At 37.0% G+C, this 21,010-nt stretch overlaps 3 protein-coding genes across 4 annotated transcripts; 1 reads left to right on the top strand and 2 right to left on the bottom strand.

Annotated features, from left to right (window-relative positions):
- The first annotated feature begins 1,300 nt into the window (after positions 1-1,300).
- On the top strand, positions 1,301-8,037 carry LOC132145164 (vesicle-associated membrane protein 2-like). Its single transcript, XM_059555952.1, has 6 exons — positions 1,301-1,624; positions 1,883-1,898; positions 2,578-2,698; positions 3,270-3,428; positions 6,160-6,211; positions 6,309-8,037. Coding segments are annotated over exons 2-6 (351 nt in total). The 5' UTR covers positions 1,301-1,624; positions 1,883-1,896; the 3' UTR covers positions 6,326-8,037.
- Positions 8,038-8,431: 394 nt separating this feature from the next.
- Positions 8,432-12,634, bottom strand: LOC132145163 (chromosomal protein D1-like). 2 transcript variants are annotated; one of them, XM_059555950.1, is made up of 2 exons: positions 12,487-12,634; positions 8,432-10,973 (listed from the first exon to the last, which is right to left on the bottom strand). In XM_059555950.1, the coding sequence occupies exon 2, from the start codon at positions 10,902-10,904 to the stop codon at positions 9,756-9,758; it is 1,149 nt and encodes a 382-aa protein (XP_059411933.1). In that variant the 5' UTR covers positions 10,905-10,973; positions 12,487-12,634; the 3' UTR covers positions 8,432-9,755. The 2 variants fall into 2 exon arrangements, with proteins under 2 accessions (XP_059411933.1, XP_059411934.1); XM_059555951.1 differs by having other exon boundaries at positions 12,492-12,616.
- A 1,726-nt stretch (positions 12,635-14,360) lies between these two features.
- Positions 14,361-17,194, bottom strand: LOC132145162 (uncharacterized). Its single transcript, XM_059555949.1, has 2 exons — positions 17,065-17,194; positions 14,361-15,866 (listed from the first exon to the last, which is right to left on the bottom strand). The coding sequence occupies exon 2, from the start codon at positions 15,795-15,797 to the stop codon at positions 14,961-14,963; it is 837 nt and encodes a 278-aa protein (XP_059411932.1). The 5' UTR covers positions 15,798-15,866; positions 17,065-17,194; the 3' UTR covers positions 14,361-14,960.
- Between the last annotated feature and the right edge of the window lie 3,816 nt (positions 17,195-21,010).

The following is a 21,010-nucleotide window of genomic DNA, read 5'->3' as shown; positions in this document are numbered from 1 at the left end:
AATGTTTTTCAGTGAATTTGTAGCTTACATAAGTTTCAGTGCCTGAACTGAAGACAATACATTTAATATAGATATATTCATGTATAATACTTTACACACATTATTCTTAATTTAACACATTGAATATTTGCACTTTAAGTGAACTATACAAATTTATTTTAAAAAAGAGACTTTTTTTAATTAAAAAAAAAGCATAATATTGTTAAAGGTTTTTATAACTTAAAACTGATTTGCTGCTCAAGAAATACTTATTATTAACGGTGAATATTAAGCTGCTTAATATTGTGGAATATTGCGATTTGTGGTAACGGTGACATTGATAGTTATTTTAACCAGTCCACGGACATGTCATGAGTTAACTTCCCAAAAATATTTTTTAATTGCTTTCTTCAGTCCATTAGGTTACAGAATCTTAAATCGAGAAATTAAACCTTCGCCTAAACTCTCATATGAAATTTGTTTCATTTGATGACACAATGATTCATCCACTATACCGGAAAAAAACAGCACTTCCTTGATTGTTCTAGAATCTGTTTCCAAGTCATTAAATTTGTTGATTGTCTGAGTCACAGTTTAGCCATTAGTGGTCAGCTCTTTGGCCATAGTTTGGACACAGAGCCGAATATTTCTCTCACTGATTTCTGCTGTGAGCTCAGCAGTCATGATAGTGATGCTGTTGCCACAGCGACCGAGCTGTCTCTAGCACTGAGCTTTTTTTACTGCTGCACTGCTTCCTTTGCTGCTCATGCAGCTAGAACGCCACTAAAGCTAACCTATATGTCTGCTAAAAGACCTTTTACCATTTAGTTTGGATTATTTAGGCATATTGCATTTAAGATTAGGATTTCACGTCACAGCTCAGAAGGATTTGCATGCCCCTTGCATTAACCACATCCATAAACGAATCCAGCATATTGCACATTCCCTTGAAAGTTGTCTGTGGATTGTTGAACTGTGCAGATCATGCTATATGCACGCAAAATGCTTCGTTTCAATGCATCACTTCTGAGATGATGGTGACCTGTTCTTAAGCATACACCCATTTTTTGTGCGTCTCCTCCTGTCCAACAGTTAAAATCCCAGGCCTGTGAGGGGGGTCGGAAGTGTAGCTACATTATGCTCAACCACCGCAGTGCTGTCCCGTTAACGTTACCGCGAGGGGCGGGAGGGGTGTGTGTGTGAGAGAGAGAGAGAGAGAGAGAGAGAGAGAGAGAGAGAGAGAGAGAGAGAGAGAGAGAGAGAGAGAGAGAGCGAGTCACTGAAAATGTTCGTGATCTTTCTCTCTCTCTCTCTCATCTCCTCCCCTTCTCTCTCACTCAGCATACATACACTTTCATGCAGAGACGGGAGGACTATTTTTTTATTCGTCCAGGTCGTTTTAATCTGTTCTAGAGAAGCGTTTATCATGCTAATGTATCTTGGTTTACTGCTATTTCCAACGACCTAACAAAAGTTGAAGCCTTTCATTTTAATAAAGTCGTCACTGACTGCGTATATATTTTATTTTCTCCAATACGTGCTCTCAGGAGGATATACAGTCGAATCCTGTTTGAAACTGAAGGAAGATCTTCACACGGAAGCCTGGATTTGTGTTTCGAGGCTTTAGTCGCCTGAGGCTCTTTCGGTAATGCAGCACTTTTTGTGATGACGCGGTCTAGACATCGCTTTATGCATCCATCATCAGGGGAATATTATATACTGCAATGATGTAGAGTTTATTACGAGAAATGTGTTTTTTTTTTTATCTCTCCCCTTGTGTATGTTTTTATCGTCAATATAAGAAGTTTTGCTTTTGACTGCTAATCCTCTCTCTTTCTGCATCTCTCTCTCTCTCTCTCTCTCTCTCTCTGCATCCTTGGTGACGACGGTCTGTTTTATTTAGCACCTGCCAGCAAAATGTGAGTAGTACAAAATCAATTAAAATTTTCCACTAGCCTATTTCAAACAAAATGCTAGCTTAGTGTAAAACAATATATCTTATTCATTAATGTAATGTATTGTTTTGTTTTTAAACCACTTTTTGCCTGAGATGTATTGCTATAACATTTCAGTTATTAAAACGCAATTTACTGTGCTCTCTGTATTATTTTTTAGCAAATTCCTATGGTTGTTTGCAAGGGAGTTCGTTAAAAGCACCGCAATATCTCCCCGGTTTTAAGCTGATACATCAAAAATTGCGTAGACCTTAGTGCCCTGCTCCATCTATCGGAATTTAGGGGAAACTGCATCGAGAGAAGTATTAAATAATGGTCCTACATACACAATATTTAAAGTTATTTAATGTGATGTAAGGCAACTGTGTATAATTAAATAAAACTAAGCTTTAACGGCAAAACTCATTTACAATGTCTTATGTTAATGAGATTTAATTGCACCATGGCTTGAGTTGAGGCCCAATTCTAATTTATTTATTCATGCATTGCTGTGCTTTGATCCTAGGAATTTAATTTAAATTATTTTAATGTAATATTTGTTTGGAGGGGCTGAACATTCTCATGTGTCTGAATAAACAGAGCCAAGAGAACCTTAAAGGCCCAAAAAAATTGCCTTCCCAAACCCTGTCCCCTATTCTCTCAGGTCTGCCCCAGATGCCAATGCAAGCCCCGGAGCCCCAGAGGGTGAGGGGGGCTCTTCCTCCCAACCTCCCAACCTCACCAGCAACCGTCGTCTCCAACAGACACAGGCCCAAGTGGATGAGGTAAACCCTACCAATATGAGCTCAAATATTATGCTGGAAAACAAGCTGGACTAGGTCAATCTTGACTTCAGAAAAACATTCATATGTAGAAATACAATTTAGGGAGAAGAAGATATAAAATAAACTTTGAGTACAGGCCTATGGTTCAAGCAAGTCTACTAAAGCTACTAAATGCTGCACTTTTTCAAGTTTATATTACGTTCTGGTCAGTATATTTTTATGGCTTTTAATATATTGGTTGTGACATACTGGATTAGTAAAAATGCTAATTATAACAGTGAGGAAGTAAGGGGTAGAATAAAATTTATCAAAGCTAGATTGACTCTTAGACTTTCTTGGAACCATAAAATTTTCACGCAATCCATTTTTGAGGTACTAGTCAGTCTCTCATGCAATATTCATCCTAATATTGCTTCCAGTGTTAAGTGTCTATGATGATATTCCATAATTTCTATACAAATTTTTATTTCAGTTTCACATTGAATCTTACTGATGCAATGCATTGAGGATGTTATGTTGCTGATTTCTTAGATGCTAAGTTGCTGTGTCTATATTTTGCATTTGTGTTCAGGTGGTTGATATCATGCGTGTGAATGTGGACAAGGTTCTGGAAAGAGATCAGAAGCTATCAGAACTGGACGACCGGGCAGACGCGCTGCAGGCCGGAGCATCGCAGTTTGAGAGCAGCGCTGCGAAACTGAAAAACAAATACTGGTGGAAGAATGCTAAGGTGCGCTTAGACTGTAGATGCTGGGTTGGGTTTATTTACATCTAGAGTCCTATTTGATTTAAATTATTTTAAGATACACATTTAAATTCACTGTTAAAATTAAATCACAGAATACAAATACACATCTCACCTAATTCAAGAAATGTATTTGAAGCCTAATGTAAATCAGCCGTAAAACCATTTTTATGTAAACTGTCATATTCACTTTACATTTATATAAGAATAGTTTTATGAAGGATTTAAACAGAAATTTGTTAAAGACCACAAATTTTAGATTTTAGATCTTTAGATTTTGTAATTCACTTATAGTATTAAACAATACTAAAAAGCAAGATTAAACAATAGTTTCTTTATGGATAGATAATTAGTATAGATACTTGTTAAATATATAAATTAATGCAATGAATACACTGAAAAATTCACAGAAATTGATAGTACATTTCACAATTGGATACAAAGACTTGGCAAATAGCATTGAATTAAACATGACAGAACATCAAGGCATTTTCTTATTAACAGAGGTGGGTAGTAACGAGTTACATTTACTTCGTTACATTTACTTCGTTACATTTACTTGAGTAATTTTTTGGGGTAACTAATACTTTTCGGAGTATATTTAAAGATGGGTACTTTATACTCTTACTTGAGTAAATTTTTGGGGGAAAATCTGTACTTTTACTTCGTTACTGTGGGCGACGCTCCTCTCGTTACTTTATCTTAATGCAATAAATGTTATAAATGCTTCAGTTTATTCCAAACGCGCCGTCTACTTTTCTCTGGACAATGAGATAGATGCGTTTTTACAGCGCTGCGCATTATAACAAATCACACATGATTCTTTTGAGCTTATTAAAGCCAATCAGAGGCGTTCAGATGAGTCATCGCTAAAATGCCGGTGCTTCCTTCAGTCACTCACTGACTGAATACCTCTTTCTGGCGAATTCTCTCGTCAGAAACAACAAAGTGCAGATGTGTGTACGAATCTTTAATTAAGATATTGATTTCACAGTGTTAACAGTTTCAGTGATTTTAATGGGAGTTTCTGAGAGTGATTGAAATCTAGACTGTCAGTGAAAATGATCTTTGATAATGTAAATGTTATTTGCTCTCTTTCTGAACAATGAAAGATTAGTAGCAATATTTATATCACATTAACTTTCAATGTTAAATTCACATTTAATATAAAGTAAGTCGTATTAAAAATATGTTATGGAATGACACCTATATCTGTTACTTAAGTAAACAGACAGGGTTTTATAATAAATTACATAAATTGAAGTAAAGGCTGATGAAATATATACATTTATACACACACATATATTACATACATTTTATCTATATATCTAAATAAAAATAGGCTCAGTATATATGACCCAAAGTAACTAGTAACTAACTACTTGAGTAGATTTTTTATCCGATACTCTTTTACTCTTACTCAAGTAACTATTCAAGACTAGTACTTTTACTTTTACTTTTACTTGAGTAAATATTTCTAGAAGTACTTTTACTTTTACTTGAGTACAGTTTTTGGGTACTCTACCCACCTCTGTTTATTAAACTTACTCTAATAAACTTTAATTTCCAACTTTAAAAAATAATTTTCTACGGTATAGTGGCTCCTTCAGTGTTTCTATATTGCCAGCAGTAAAATGGCTCATGGGGCAAAGCTGACTCAACACTAAAGCAGAAGTATTCTCATTTAGATATAACATGAATGCAGTCCACCCCATAAGTCACAGCGCTGGCGAGCGTTTGAGATATATTAGGCAAGTTGCAGTTGTGACGCACGCTAACGTACTGCAGTAACAGAATGAGTCCAGCTACTCCTGAGACGTGCGGACCATCACAACCATCAGTTTTTTACTTTCTAATTGCCCATATAATTGCATTGGTCATCTATTAATAGAAGGGACTTTTTAGAGCATGGCATGGATACAAATAAAAATTAGGAATTCATATATAATTTAATTGATTCCAAAATGTCTAGCATTGAAAGAAGAAGCACTTGTACTTGTCTTGTACAGCACTGGTCCATCTGACCCTCTGACAGCCTCACATTTTTATCTCTCCATCCAGCTATCTGTCAATCCATCCCCTCGTTATAGATTTATTAACTCCCCCTCATTCCCCTCCCCTCCAGACAGCATAAATGTATTACTCCCTCACCAACCCCCCGACCGCCCGCCCCAGATGGCCGAACAGCTGCCCGTCCAATCGCATCTCTGAGCAGGAGTGGGGGGAGGGGGCTTCTAGTCCTAATCTGGATTACAGCATTTCTGGATTAAAACCCAGATGTGATGTGTGATGTAACCCGCTCTAATCATTCCCTTTTCACTCTCTCTTTAGCTCCTCCTGCCTCATTCCATTTTCCATATCTCTTTATTATTCCATGTAGATTTATTTTAATTGAAACGTCCCTCTTTTAAGGTCTCTGGCCTTCCTGTCTTATTCTTTTTCCTTTTTGCATTTCTTTACTCTTACTGCTGGCTTTCTTTTTGGTTGATTTGTATGTCTTCATTTTAGATAGTCCTGCGGTGTGACCAATGAAAAGTGAAAAGTATAAATATTCCATGTACTTAATATGAGATTTAGAAAAGCCAACCTTTATTATCATTATAAAAAAGAATTAGCAGTTAAGTAGTTGTAGTTGTTCATGCAATCTTATTTCTCAAACAGAATTGATTCATTAGCCTTATGTTTATGGATTTATTTTTTTATTTTTCTTTCACAGATGATGATCATGATGGGAATTATTGGGGTCATCTTGGTGGGCATCCTTTTCAGTGAGTAGAAACTAATTTAATTTTACAAACGCTTATCGGTGTGTTGGTTGGACTAATCAATTGCAATGATCTATTTCTCTTTTTTTTTTTTCGACAGTGTACTTCTACTACTGAGCCTCTCGGGGGACGCACAAGGACAGGAGACTCTGGCTTTGTGTGAACTCCACCCCTCCTTCTCTCCCCACCAATGCCTTTCATTGAATCCACAGTGTGTGTGTGTGTGTGTGTGCAGTCATTGACGCAGTGCCTCTCCCTCCCTTTGTCTGTCACTGCATTTCTTTGTACCTCTCTTGAGTGCTTTGCAACAGTGCCCGAGCTTACTCAAAAACTCATTCGGTTAGGAATATCAACTTATGGTTTTAGATTGAAGAATGTGTTGGCCCTTTTCAGGCCAAAAAAAAACATATAATAAAAAATTATGGGTGATGCAATAATGTAGATTTGTAGCACTGGTCCAAATGAACCCATGAATAACTAAAGAGGGAAAATGAAAGTTTGAGTTTAGGATCAAGTCATGCATTTATGCATAGAAGCCAAAGTGTACTAGTTTCCCCAGAAACATCAGCTGTGGTCCTTTCATTTGAGTATTAACAAAGTGCAACTGCAATGAGAAATAACATGAATATTTTTTAAAATTTGTTTCAACCCTCCTCCATATATAGATTCCTAGAAGCAACTTGTTTTCACTTCTTAATATGAAACATTAAAGACCTGAATGGTTTTAGTGCGGTAAAGACTATATGATTTAAAGGTCTTAAATTGATTAGTGATTTAGGATGTTAATTCCTTCTACAATATATCATAATGTAAAACATGGATGGGGCAATTTTTATAAATCATTTTAAGATTTAAAATGTTTGAAAAAAAGCATAAGAGAAAGATTGTAGGATGTTTTAAGCATCTCCAGTCGACTTAAGGGAAATATCTGATCACAAATCGTCACTTTTGCTGCTTGATGTTATGTCTTTGACATTAATGTCAGCCAGAAGACCATTAGAGTCTGGAGGAAAAAACAGAGATGAAAATATTTAACCTTAATGGTAAGATGTGGTGTAAAATGAAGATCTAACATTACAGTAGTGACCACAATTTAAAGATTTTAGAGTAGATTTTTATTATATTTATAGGTTAAAGATTATTGTGCTCACAAACGCAATTTATTTATTGCTAAATTAAATGTGACTATTAAAAACTTGGTCAAATCAATGGTGAAATTTAGATCCAGATCATATGCACCTCCGACTTTACTGGCAACATAATGTCTTTGGGTTGAGTGAACTACTGCTGATATGCAAAATGAAGGAGAAATAATAACAGTAGATTAATGTATTTGTAAATATTTGGGATTCAGTGTGGGAGCAGATACCTAATCAGCACTGGAGACAACAATGTTCAGGGATGTAACTCTGCATGTGTTTGTGTAAAATATACATGGGCACTTTAACCACCTTCATTATAGTGATTGTAGGTTTAACTGGACATTCTTTTGGTATTAAGGACATATTGTCCAGCACCTAAAACTATGAAAATTTGCTCTTGTTGATGCGGAATTTAATGCAAGATGATCATTTGTGAATAATATCCCCTACATTCATCATTAACCTAAACTGCAAACCTAATGCAGGGCAGTGAACATTATTCCCTTAAAAAAAAAGTCTATATGTGTTTTATGCAACTTGTAAATATGTGCTGCAGATATGCATAAAATAACAGTTCCTGTCCCTGAGCATTTGAAGCCAAGCTGCTAACTCGTGGTTCATTTTAAAGCATGTCTGCTTGCCCACCATGTGCTGATTCTAATAAAGTGCTGATGCTGTTACTCGCTCCTCCACTGTGTAGTTTTTTATTTTTTGTGAATGGGTGGGGAAACAGAGGCAAAGTTACCTCTGAAAAGGTACCTCTGGGGCAGCAGTGGCTCATGTAGGTTGTCTACAAACTGGAAGGTTGGTGGTTCAATCCCCGGCTCCACCTGACTAAGTGTCGAGGTGTCCTTGAGCAAGACACCTAACCCCAGCTGCTCCCGACGAGCTGGATGGCGTCTTGAATGGCTGACACTGCAGTCGGTGTGTGTGTGAATGAATGAGTGGATGTGAGGCAACTTGTAAAGAGCTTTGGATGGCCATGTGGTCTGTTGAAAGCGCTATATAAATGCAGTCCATTACCATTGAAAAGAGAGTTCAAATCACATGCAACTGTAGTAAATGAAGAGCACAACCAGACTTGGTGAATATGGTATGATTTAATTGGTTATTAATCAGCAACAATGCTCATCCAAATCACAGAGTGAAATGAATTATACAAAGCGGTGATACAGAAATCTTTCGTACTACAGCACAAATGAGTAACCTAATTAAAAAGCGTGTACATTAAATGCACTTAATGTCTACTGAACAATCATGTTTGAACAGTAACTGTTTTATTAACATGATATAACATTTCTAGATGCAAGATCTCAGCTAAAACAATCTGTTTTCAGCAGCTACTGCTAAATCATACATGAAAATTAATCAAGACAAGATCTACGGTTTAGAGCAAGAGAAGTCTATGCTTTTACACAAACTAAGCAAATCAAGGAGAAAACAAAAAACGGTTACAGGAGAAAAAGTAAAAAAAGACAGGAGCAACAAGAAATGTATATAAAAAGCCATAAATGGTATGAAAATTAAAAACCGGGACCCATGGGCCTACTGTTGAAGCAGAGTTTTGTATGTATTCACATTTTTAAAAACAACGGCATGTCTTTAAAAACAAAGCAATCACAATATTTTAGCAAAAACGAGGGGTTGTCGTAAACTAAGCACTTGACACCTATATATGACCGAACTATCAGACAAAGATCTGATCGGAAGCATAAAATAATACCGTTTCACTATAAAACACTGAACTCGGCGGGACTGATTTTACAGAGTTGAAGTATGAATGAAGCAACAATGATAAAAGAAATAAAACTACAGCAAAAATGCACAACCGCCATCCTTGAAAAAGCTGCAGATTTTCACAGCCACGACTACATCGACTAAAAACCGTCTGGGCAATTTAAATTTTTAAAATCTGCCTCGACTACTTTCAAATCCTGTGCACATGGACTACTGCACAGGTATAAGGATACTACATCTGAAACCATCTGGTTTGGTAGTTGCTCTGAAATAATTGGCACAAGCCATTGTTAACAAATAAGGTGTGCTTAGCATGGAAACTTTTTTCAATGGAACCATTAATTGTGCAGCATCTTTTTAGATCCCATGATTTTTACAGGCTACATACTTGTCCTTCGAGTTTGCATGCTTCAAATTATTATGCAAACAAAATATTTTTCCCCATGCAAAAAACAAAACAAAAAACAATTGTGCTCAATCAGTGAGCAAACGATCAGTTAATGAGCTTCAAAATAAAAGCGAGAGAAAAATAAAAAATACAGTCTGGGATGGCAGGCAACATCAAGAGCATACTTTGTCAGATTAAAAAAAAAAAATAATTATTGACATAGCCTATTAAACCCCTTCAAAAATATTCCCACCAATTTTCAACAAAGCCCCTTATCTTTTCATTTCTTTTTTTTTAATTTGCCCACCATCTCGTTTTCGCTTGTGTTGTTCACTTTTGAACAATCAATGGCGTCCTCTTCTTCGTCTTCTGGGTCTGCGTCGTTCTCGCTCGCCCTGGTGTCTTCCTCATCATTGTTTGGATTTTGCGATGAATCATCAGAGGTGCGAGACTGTTTGGGAGAGGTTGCGTCGGTCTCCTCTTCATCTTCTTCCGCTGCTGCCGTGGGGAGTTTATCGAGCATGACTTCGAGTCTGACTTTGCTTGGACGTCCTCTCTTTCGACGTGGAGCAGCGCCATCTGCATTCTCACCTCCCGTCTCTCCACCTTCTGCAGCATGCGCCTTGACTTTTCCGGTACCTGGAGGTCGGCCTCTCTTGCGGGGACTGTCTCCTACTTTCTTTTCGACAATCTTGACCTTTTTGCCAGAACCTGGAGGTCGGCCTCTCTTGCGAGGAGATCCGTCTGGGTTTCGTTGAATGACCTTCAGTTTGGTGCCAGAGCCTGGGGGCCGACCCCTCTTGCGAGGAAAACCGTCAGCCCGCTGAATCTTCTTCACCTTGTTGGGAGAGCCTGGAGGGCGGCCTCTCCTTTTTGTGGTCCCATCTGAGGCCCTGGCGATCTTGGCAACCTTGGTAGAACCTGCGGGCCGACCCCTCTTTCTCTTCAACGAGCCCGCCGGCCTGCCTCTCTTTCGTGGAGTACCGTTGGAGGCATCAAGGCTGATTTCAACACCAGCTTGTTTGGCGCTGTACTTGCGTGGTCTGCCTCTTCCTCTTTTAGCCATGGATCCTTCAGCGATGGGATGAATGCGTGGTCTTCCGAGCGGCTTTGACAGTCTCCGCTTGCGCTGTAAACTCATCCTCTGAAGTCTCTCGGATTCTTCCTCAGGTGTGAGCGGGATCTTTCTCGGCCTGCCGGGCATTTTTATCTTCTTTGGTCGACCACGTTTCTTCACCTTGGTCTTTATGACTATGTCGGGAGAAAAGAAGTCCACCTTTTTAGACGGCCTGGCATTGTGTGTAGGCGCTTTCTCGGTAGGGAACTTCTTATTGAGGGACCCTCGTGGTCTTCCTCGTCCACGTTTGGGTGGGTGGGTGCTGCCGTTGGGCACAGGGCTCTCGGTTGCTTCTTTATTCTCAACCTCCATCACGCTGCAGCTTCTCGCTCACAACTTTAGGCGTATCGGTGCCACACTCTTCTGTTTGGTGCTGAGAATCTGAAAACAACAAGATAAGAGGGAGAAAAAGATTTGAGATGAAGATACAAGACATTATTTACATTGACATTGTGAATGTAAATTGACAATTGTCATTTAGCAGAAACTTTTATCCAAACATTTACAAATGAGGACGATGGAACCAATCAAAATCAACAGAAGAGCAATGATACCCAAGTGCTACGACAAGTCTCCATTAGCTTAACATAGAACATGTAGCAAGTTTTTTTTTTTTTATTATATAATAAATACAAATAAAGCAGGTAGAATAGAAAAAGAAAAGAGCAAGATAGTGTTTTGAGCTAAGAACTTGAATAGACACCTCATATAGTTTTCCCTCCAAAACTATTTTTTTCCACAAACAACAATTTTTGCACAAATGTTCAACAACTAGCAAAGCTGTTTGCATACCTTATACTTTATTTTATATTCTTAAAAATAATAATAATAATAATTTTACAGAGGTGGAAATGTTTAATAAAATGTAAATAAATGTAAGTTTACTGCACAGCTAAACAAAAAAAAAAAAAAAAGTACAATGAAAGGAAAAAAGCTTATATGAAACCTCAAATAAATTTATCAAAAACAGACTTCATCTCTCATTATTTTTTTTAATGTGCGTGTCTGTTTATATATATAAAATTAAAAACTATTGTGTTTAATTATATAACGATTCAACAACTTCACTGAATCAATTTATATAGTTATTTCACAACCGATATAATTATGTTAAACTATTAGGGTGTTTATTAGCTTTTAAAAAATCGTTTGTAAAAAAATAATAATATTCATAGTTAAAAAAAAATGGAAGTAAATAATTATACAACTGAATTAAATGTTGTTTGTGCCCAAGAAAGAAAGAGCTAAATCTTAATATTTCAGATTTAAACGAATAATTAAATATAAATATGCACGCACTAAAAAAAGATTTTCATAAAAGTGGAAGGGATATTAGGTGCATTGGTGTGTGGTTTATATATATAATTTTGTAAGCAATTTATTTTAAAACATTGAATCGACTGAAGCCTGTTTGCAGACTCGAGACAATAGAAAACCAGTCTTCAGTATTGACAACAAAAACTAATCGACTGGAGAAGTTGGAGCACTCTGCTAGCCACTTCATGCATGCTTAACGGGTGCAAATGGACATATCACAGCATGAAAAAAATTGCATCGTTTTTACCGCGAGATGTTACATATTACAAAATATTGATGATGATATTCTCCTTGTGTTTAATTTTTATGGAGCAATAACGCAAAATTCGTCCAAATAAAATTAAAAATACAAACGATTTCACGCAAAATAACAGGCATAAAAGAGCGGATGATGTAGACTGGCTGCCATTATGTACACTGAAGCCCGCGAGCTTTTATAGTTCCAGGTAAAATGTGAGGCACTGGCGATTTTTGTTAGCTGCCTGCTAACCCGACTAAGACAACTTTTCAATGGAAAAATAGACTACTTTCATTCGTTCGATAATAAAAAGCGGCAAATATTCGAAACACAACGCACCTTACTCGCAAAGCGCTTTCACAACAGCAGAGATGATCTTTTTCATGCATTCGACAATATTTTCGATGCAAACAGCATCGGACAGTGGGCGGGCGACTGTGATTATTTGAAAGGCAATGCCAGTTCTTCCTCGTCTCTCGCTCGGCTTCGACGGTTCGCGGCACAGCGCCGCCTGCTGTGCTGAGGTGTGCGACCGTGAAGAATGAAAGTTACATTAAATATAGAAATGAGGCAGTTATGAGTATATAAATGTAATGAGAAAGAGTCAAATCACGTAACCTGTAACTGTATAGCTGAAGGACAAAGGAGTACAAAAATTCCAGTTATGAGTTCTTGAATAGGAATTTGAAAATTCTAAAAAGTGACATTTAAAAGTCATACAATTCCTTTGAGTATTTTTATTTATTTATTTAAATACCATATTTCTATAATAACACACAAAAATGCAGCTATTGTCTCTGCATACACAGTTAAAAAAAAGAAAGAAAGAAAAAAAAACCATTGCCCGCCCTTGTAAGCCAATCAGAAACGCGTTCTGCTTTTCAATAATTTCCCGCGTTTTGGTTTGCTGAGATCTTTGGGGGTGGGATCTCGGGGAGAGGATTTGACTTTGGCTGCAAGAGAAAGAACAAAGCAGCTTCAACATTAGAAGAGGTAATATAAAATTATAAAATATAATTGCTGACTGTTATATATATATATATATATATATATATATATATATATAATACATTTACACACACACATGTATAATGATATAGGAATGTAATATATTGTTCATATTGTTTAATCCCTATATTTCAGTAACATAATATATTTAGACCCTTTGTTTAATGATTTACCACCATAAAAACTCTAAATATATATAGCATAAATAAAAATAAATAAATAAACCATTACACGTGTAATCATTTGTGGGGTTATGTTCTTAGATACAAGTCTCTGCAAATACATATACAACCAAATGTACCTGAATTATTGTTTAGATTCATTATTTATATTATTTAGGAATGTTCTTCTTTTAAACTAAAAATAGGATAACATACTGTCAGTTTACTTTTTATGAACTTCCTAATAAAATTAAATGCCTACTTAACGTTAATTACACATTTATTCTTAATTACATATCGATCAACGGACAAGTATAAGCCAAATATACAGGAAAAGTATGTCCTATACTTGTAGTTTACTTAATCTGTTGATCGAGATGTAATTTAAAAATGTGGAATAAAGAATTCTAGGTATACATCTTGTAAGTTTACGTTCCAATTTATTAGCTTTAAAATAATCTGCTCAAAAATGAATAAAAAAAACATAAGAACTCACCTAAATATTAATCAAACGAACTTAAGGAAAGCAATTTCACCCTAAAGCGGACTTGTTTTTTTGTAAACTTTAACTAGTTGGTCGACTTTTTAGTTTATAACAGTAACTATTAGTTACACATTTTAAGTATAACAGTAGTACTTTGAGTACATAACTATTTTACATCTTTCTCTTGTATTGCAAATAAGTAAACATAACATCATACTTATAGCTTGCTATATATGGGTTTTGCATTTCAAGTATGCACTGAAAAGAAATATGGTGTACATATTCAATACAAATATGAGCCAATATCCAAGATATTAATATAAGAACACATACAAGAATACTACCAGTACACAGATATTAACTCAGAAAATACACTTGAACTAAAAGAATACTTGGGGAATACAAATAAAGAATACACTTACCTCTGTGTGAATTATGCTGTTCACAAAATACATGTGATGTAAAGGAAATATTTCTGCATAATAGCATTGAATACAAAGTGAGAGACAACTTAAATGCATTAAGTATTTTATGAAGAACAAAAAAACTACATATGCAAAAAAAGTATAACATTTTATTCAATAAAAGACAGGTACATATAACATGATTGCCTTTATTGTATGTTACTCATTAAAACGTATGATGATGAATGAGGGAATGTAAATTGGCTGATATTCTATCAAATAACGTGACTAAACTTGTATCCTGTTAAGACAGTAAGTCCATCCAGCACATCGGAGTATAAAAGCACGCTGGATTTTCAAAATACATAAAGTGAAAACAACTAGTCTATAGTTTCTGATGCGGGCTTAACTTCTCTATTATAGTGAGATTTTATAGAGAGTTGCCCAGAATAAGGAAAAACTTGAGGTTGTAAATGTTAATAGTCCTCATCTCACTCAAAACCTTTTTTTTTTATGATTTCTTCAGCATTTTATATTCCCATCTTTCACAACACAATTTGCAATTGTAGATTATCTCTACTTTATCCATTAAAACAAGACATTGAGGCCTCCCTCTCTTTCGTGGAGGACAATTGGCGACATCAAGGCCGATTTTGACGCTAGCTAGTTTGTCTCTGCCACTTTGCGAACTAGATTTAGCGCCATACTTAGGTCTTCCTCTTCCCCTTTTTACCTTGGGACCTTCGATGATGGGACTTATGCTTGGTCTTCCACGGGGCTTTGACTGTCTCCGCTTGCAACCTTGGCAGAACCTGCGGGCCGACCCCTCTTCTTCTTCACCGAGCCCGCTGGCCTCCCTCTCTTTCGTGGAGGGCCGCTGGCAGCATCAAGGCTGGCTTCAGCAGCAGCTTGTTTGGCTCCACCACTCTGCGAAGTGGATTTGGTGCCGTACTTGCGTGGTCTTCCTCTTGCTTTTTTAACCTTCGATCCTTCAGCGATGGGATGAATGCGTGGTCTTCCGAGCGGCTTCGACAGTCTCCGCTTGCGCTGTAAACTCAACCTCTGAATTCTCTCGGATTCTTCCTCCGGCGTGAGCGGGATCTTTCTCGGCCTGCCGGGCAGTTTTATCTTCTTTGGTCGACCACGTTTCTTCACACTGGTCTCTGTGTCTTTGTCAGTGAACTTCTTATTGAGGGACCCTCGTGGTCTGCCTCTTCCTCTTTTAGCCTTCGATCCTTCAGCGATGGGATGAATGCGTGGTCTTCCGAGCGGCTTTGACAGTCTCCGCTTGCGCTGTAAACTCATCCTCTGAAGTCTCTCGGATTCTTCCTCAGGTGTGAGCGGGATCTTTCTCGGCCTGCCGGGCATTTTTATCTTCTTTGGTCGACCACGTTTCTTCACCTTGGTCTTTATGACTATGTCGGGAGAAAAGAAGTCCACCTTTTTAGACGGCCTGGCATTGTGTGTAGGCGCTTTCTCGGTAGGGAACTTCTTATTGAGAGACCCTCGTGGTCTTCCTCGTCCACGTTTGGGTGGGTGGGTGCTGCCGTTGGGCACAGGGCTCTCGGTTGCTTCTTTATTCTCAACCTCCATCACGCTGCAGCTTCTCGCTTACAACTTCAGGCGTATCGGTGCCACACTCTTCTGTTTGGTGCTGAGAATCTGAAAATAACAAGGTGAGAGAGAGAAAAAGATTTGAGATGAAGATACAAGACATTATTTGAATTAAGCACTTGAATTGACACTTCATATTGTTTTCCCTACAAAACCAGAAATTTTACTATTTTCCACAAAAACTGTTTTTGTGCAAACATAAAACAACAATAAGCAAAGCCGTTTGCATACCTTGTATTGCCATGGGGACGAAAAATATAAAAAGTTAATAAAACTTATTAAAACTTGTTTTTTTCTCCACCATATTTTCTACAACTTAAATTATTTTTAATTACTTTTTATATTATATTTTTTTTTAAATCTGAAATGTTAAATAAAATGTAAATAAAAGTTTACTGCAGACAAAGGAATACATTTATATAAAACAGACTAGGTGAAACAAGATCTATTAATAATATTTACAATATATTATTTCATTTTTTAATTTTGTTACTATTGTGTTTAATTACATAATATTAACCATTCAACAGCTTCACTTAATCTATTTATATAGTTCAAACAAAAATGATAAAATTATGCTAAGGGTATTAATATTATAGTTTATAGATGATAAGAATCTTTATTAAAAAATTATAATAATAGTAAAAAAAAAATACGGAAGTAAATTAAAATTACGCAACTAAATTAAATACTGTTTTTGGCTAATAAAGCGTTAAATCTGTGCCTTAATAATATATTTTAAAAAATACTCACTAAAAATAATTTTCGAACGAATAGAAGGGATATGTTTTTGGTAATTGTGTGAGCAGTTTATTTTAGAACAGATCGAATCGACTGAAGCGCTGTTTGCAGCTTGCAGACAAAAGAAAAACCCGTCTCAGTGTTGACAACGAATCGGCTAACTTATTCGCCTACTAACGTTACATCTTTAACACAGCATGAAAAAGACTGCATCGTCTTTACAGCGATATCTTACATATTACAAAATATTGTTTACATTAAAAATTAATTAAAAATATACACTATTAAACGCAGTATAATAGGCATAAAAGAGCGGATGCTGTAGACTGGCTGCCATTATGTACAATGAAGCCCGCGAGCTTTTATAGTTCCAGGTAAAATGTGAGGCAATGGTGATTTTTGTTAGCTGCCTGCTAACCCGACTAAGATAACTTTTCAATGGAAAAAGAGACTACTTTCATTCGTTCGATAATAAAAAGCGGCATATATTCGAAACACAACGCACCTTTCTAGCGAAGCACTTGAACAAAAGCAGAGATGACGGACAGTGGGCGCCTGGTTCGCGACTGTGATTATTTGAAAGGCAAAATGCCAATTGTTCCTCGTCTCTTGCTCGGCGTCGACGGTTTATGGCACAGCGCCGCCTGCTGTGATGGAGTTTGTGCGAACGTGAATAAACAATTATCTGTGAACGTAATGTTGTCAAATCACGTAAGCTGTATCCTTTTATAGCCGAAGAAAACATGAGTACAATCATTGCATTTATGAGCTGCTGAAAAGAAATAAGTATTCTAAAAAGGAAAAAGGTTCTTTGAGCAGTTTTTTATTTATTCAAAGTCAAAGACCTATAGAATTTCTTTAATAACGCACATAAAATGCCAAATCCTTTCTCTGTATTATTCCGTGTATCATCCGGTCGTTCAGTTATGAATCAAAAATTAAATATTTGCATTCCGTAGAGGAATAGCCTACTCTCAAGAAGTGTAAAGAACTTTTTTTTTTCATTTTGTTTAACAAATGGAAAATGAGACTTTGGCACTACATTTGTTTGTGGTTTACAAAATCGATTTATGGCTTTCATATTTCATTTCCTGTGGGCAGCACTGAAAAGTCCCTTTATTTGATTGGTCAAACAGCCACCAAAATTCCCTTGACCTTTTCACATATAAGTCATTGTGCTATAAAAAAAAATCCTGTATTTTTCATGGCTCAAAACTTTCTTGTTAGTCTAAAAACAGATCCTGATTAGCGCCATGACATCATCTTGGATGTGACATTTCATCTTGGATGTAATAAGCAGAGTACGAAGAATGGTCCCCAGGACTCTGTGAGCAGCTGTGAAGACTTTTATACTGAAAGTGACTGAAACAGAGTTGTAAACAAGTAAGTTATTTTTACTTTCAACAACACCTTGTGCTCCTTTCTGCAAAAAAAAAAGATCTGTATAAAGATTTTCAGTCGAGTATCCAGCCCCATTATAGCACAGAAACTGTAATTGTTAAAATTATAAAGGACTTGCTTCTTGCGTCAGACCAAGTCTGCACCTCATTTTATAGTTTTACTTGATCTTAGTGCTGAATTTGACATCATAGATCATGACAAACTCATAGATCGATTACAAAACCATACAGGTGTTCAAGGGCAGGCTCTAAAATGGTTTAGATCAGTGGTCTCCAACGTGGTGCCCGCGGGCACCTGGTAGCCCGCGTGGAGTCTCTGAGTCGCCCACCGAGCACCTTCTATAAATAGCCTGAATTGTAATCTTTCATTTTTTTTATGATAATGTTATAAAATGAGAAAATAACTATTGGTGACATTTCATATACCATTAAAACATAATAAAATAATTCAATAATTTAAAATATTTAGAATCTGCACGTCTCTCTATCTCTCTCTCTCTGCGTCTTGTGCGCGCACCTCTCTCTCTCTCTCTCTCTCTCGCTCGCTCTTCGTCTCGCGCGCGCGCACCTCTCTGTCTGTCTGTCTGTCTGTCTGTCTGTCTGTCTGTCTCTCTCTCTCTCTCGCTCGCTCGCTCGCTCGCTCTGCGTCTTGTGCGCGCACCTCTCTTGTTCTCTCTGCGTATCGCGCGGCAGAGGAGCAGCGTTTTAATTTAGTTAAACACAGATATTATGTTGCTTTTCTAATTTTACATCATGGCTGGACTGGCCATTGGGCATACCGGGCATTTGCCCGGTGGGCCGACGTGCTTTTTGGGCCGATATCTCATACTCATACTTTTTTTTTTTTTTTTTTTTTTTAAACGGCCCATAAAATTTGTACATCGGCGGCCCATTCGTTTTGTTTTGTTTTGCTTAATTGGCGGCGCTGGGTTTGTGCCGGTGTAATGCATTGGTCAAAGTCAGTGTTGGTTTTTTTTCTGACAGACCAGCCCATGAAACACGTAGATCAGCGGCCCATTGGCTCTTTTCTTGATTGACACTGGGCTGGCCCAATCACAACTTTAAACGAGTGAGCGAGCGGCAGCAGTGTCAGTGTGTATCTGTAAAAAAAAAGATGGAGAAGAAACGCAAGGAATGTGCAGATAAATAGCGTGAAAAAATAGAACCAGGCCCTTAAAGCAGACACTGTAAACTGTGTCAAAATATATGTTTTCTGACCTTCATCAGCTCCTGTGGCAGATGATGATAGTGAGGACGGAGGATCAGGAGAGAGATGAGAAAGTGTAGAGCCTGCGGTAAGCATAACTACTTTCAAAACACTGAAGCCATGTCATGAGTGTAGATTATTTCCACATCTGCATAGTTGACGATTACCGCAATTCACTAGAAATTTAATAAGAGGCGTTTGTAAACCATGTTTTCTGCCAAAATAAAAGCTTGATAAAGTTTGCGTCAAAATAAAAGATCATGTGCTTATCTCTTTCAAGTATAGAAATTGGTACAACTAATTAAGAAAGTTTCCTTTATTTTTTTGTGCATTTGTTTTACAAAATATGGCTATTACTGTCATTGGATTAATATTATAACTAACCCCCCTAGAAGGACCGAGGACACACCACCATAGTTTTAATAAAAATCCTGTAAGAAACACTGGTATTGCTATGCCAGAGCCGCTTATAGCTTGTTTTAGGATTCACCGCTGTGGAGTATAGTTCAACTGTATTAATAAATATACAATTTTGACTTATTTCATCTGTTAACTCTCACTCGTTCCTATACTCACTCATTACATGGCATTAGTGGTTTTAATGAATAGGAGTTGGTATGCATATAATTAAGGGCGTGCAAAGATGGGTGGTGTTTATGATCATATAGTGGGCCGGTCTGGGCAAAAATGCCCGGGCCGATTTTTTGTCCCAGTCCAGCCCTGTTTTACATACAAGTATGTAAAGTATATCATTCAGTCACTATTTAATATTTATGCCGTTATTCTTTCTCCCTTTCCCCCCGTGATTTTGTCTATATCGCGAATATAAGACGACCCCCCATTTTTTAGGACAAAAACGCCTATTTTTAGGACAAAAAAACTTGTCTTATATTCGGGTATATACGGTAATTATATATTCAATAGTCATAATATTTAACAATATTACTGTTTGTTGTTGTATTTTTCAAAACTTGAAACTGTGTGTGTGTGTGTGTGTGTGTGTGTGTGTGTGTGCGTGTGTGTGTGTGTGTGCGCGTGTGTGTGTGTGTGTGCCTATATCAAACAAGTAGCCCTCAAGACTATTTTATCCCTTCAGGGAGCCCTCACTCACAAAAAGGTTGGAGACCCCTGGTTTAGATCCTACCTGTCCGATCGCTACCATTTTATTTAAATGGGGAGTCATCTCATTTATCACCAGTAAAATATGGAGTGCCACAAGGATCTGTCCTAGGTCCTCTGCTATTTTCAGTATACATGTTGCCCGTTGCTGATGATACTCAACTATATATCTCAACAAGACCAGATTAAACTTCTAAATTATCTAAGCTAACAGAGTGGGTTAAAAATTTAAAAGATTGGATGACCAATAAATAGACAATTACAATTACAATTTGCAACTAGACGGGTGTACTGTTACTTCCTCTACAGTCAAAAATTTGGGTGTTATATAAAACAGCAACTTGTCTTTTGAAAACCATATTTCCCATATTACAAAAACAGCATTCTTCCATCTTAGAAACACTGCAATATGAAACATGTTACCTGTTTCTGATACAGAAAAGCTAGTTCATGCATTCATGAACTCTAGACTGGAATATTGTAATGCACTGCTAGGTGGTTGTCCTGCATCTATAAGCCCCTTAATGGTTTAACTACAATCCATCACGCTCCCCAAGGTCACAAAACGGTGGATTTTTGGTAGTACCGATAGCAAAGTCCATTAAAGGAGGTAGAGCTTTTCGCATTTGGCTCCCAAACTCTGGAATAGCCTTCCTGATAATGTTCGGTTAAAAACACATCTCTTTGGCCAAGCATCCAAATAATGCATCTCATAATTTTGGACT

The sequence above is a fragment of the Carassius carassius genome, chromosome 8 (genome assembly GCF_963082965.1).
Source record: "Carassius carassius chromosome 8, fCarCar2.1, whole genome shotgun sequence".
Taxonomy (NCBI): Eukaryota; Metazoa; Chordata; class Actinopteri; order Cypriniformes; family Cyprinidae; genus Carassius; species Carassius carassius.
Note: the sequence above shows the minus strand (reverse complement) of the source record. Positions and strands in the feature narration are given on the sequence as shown.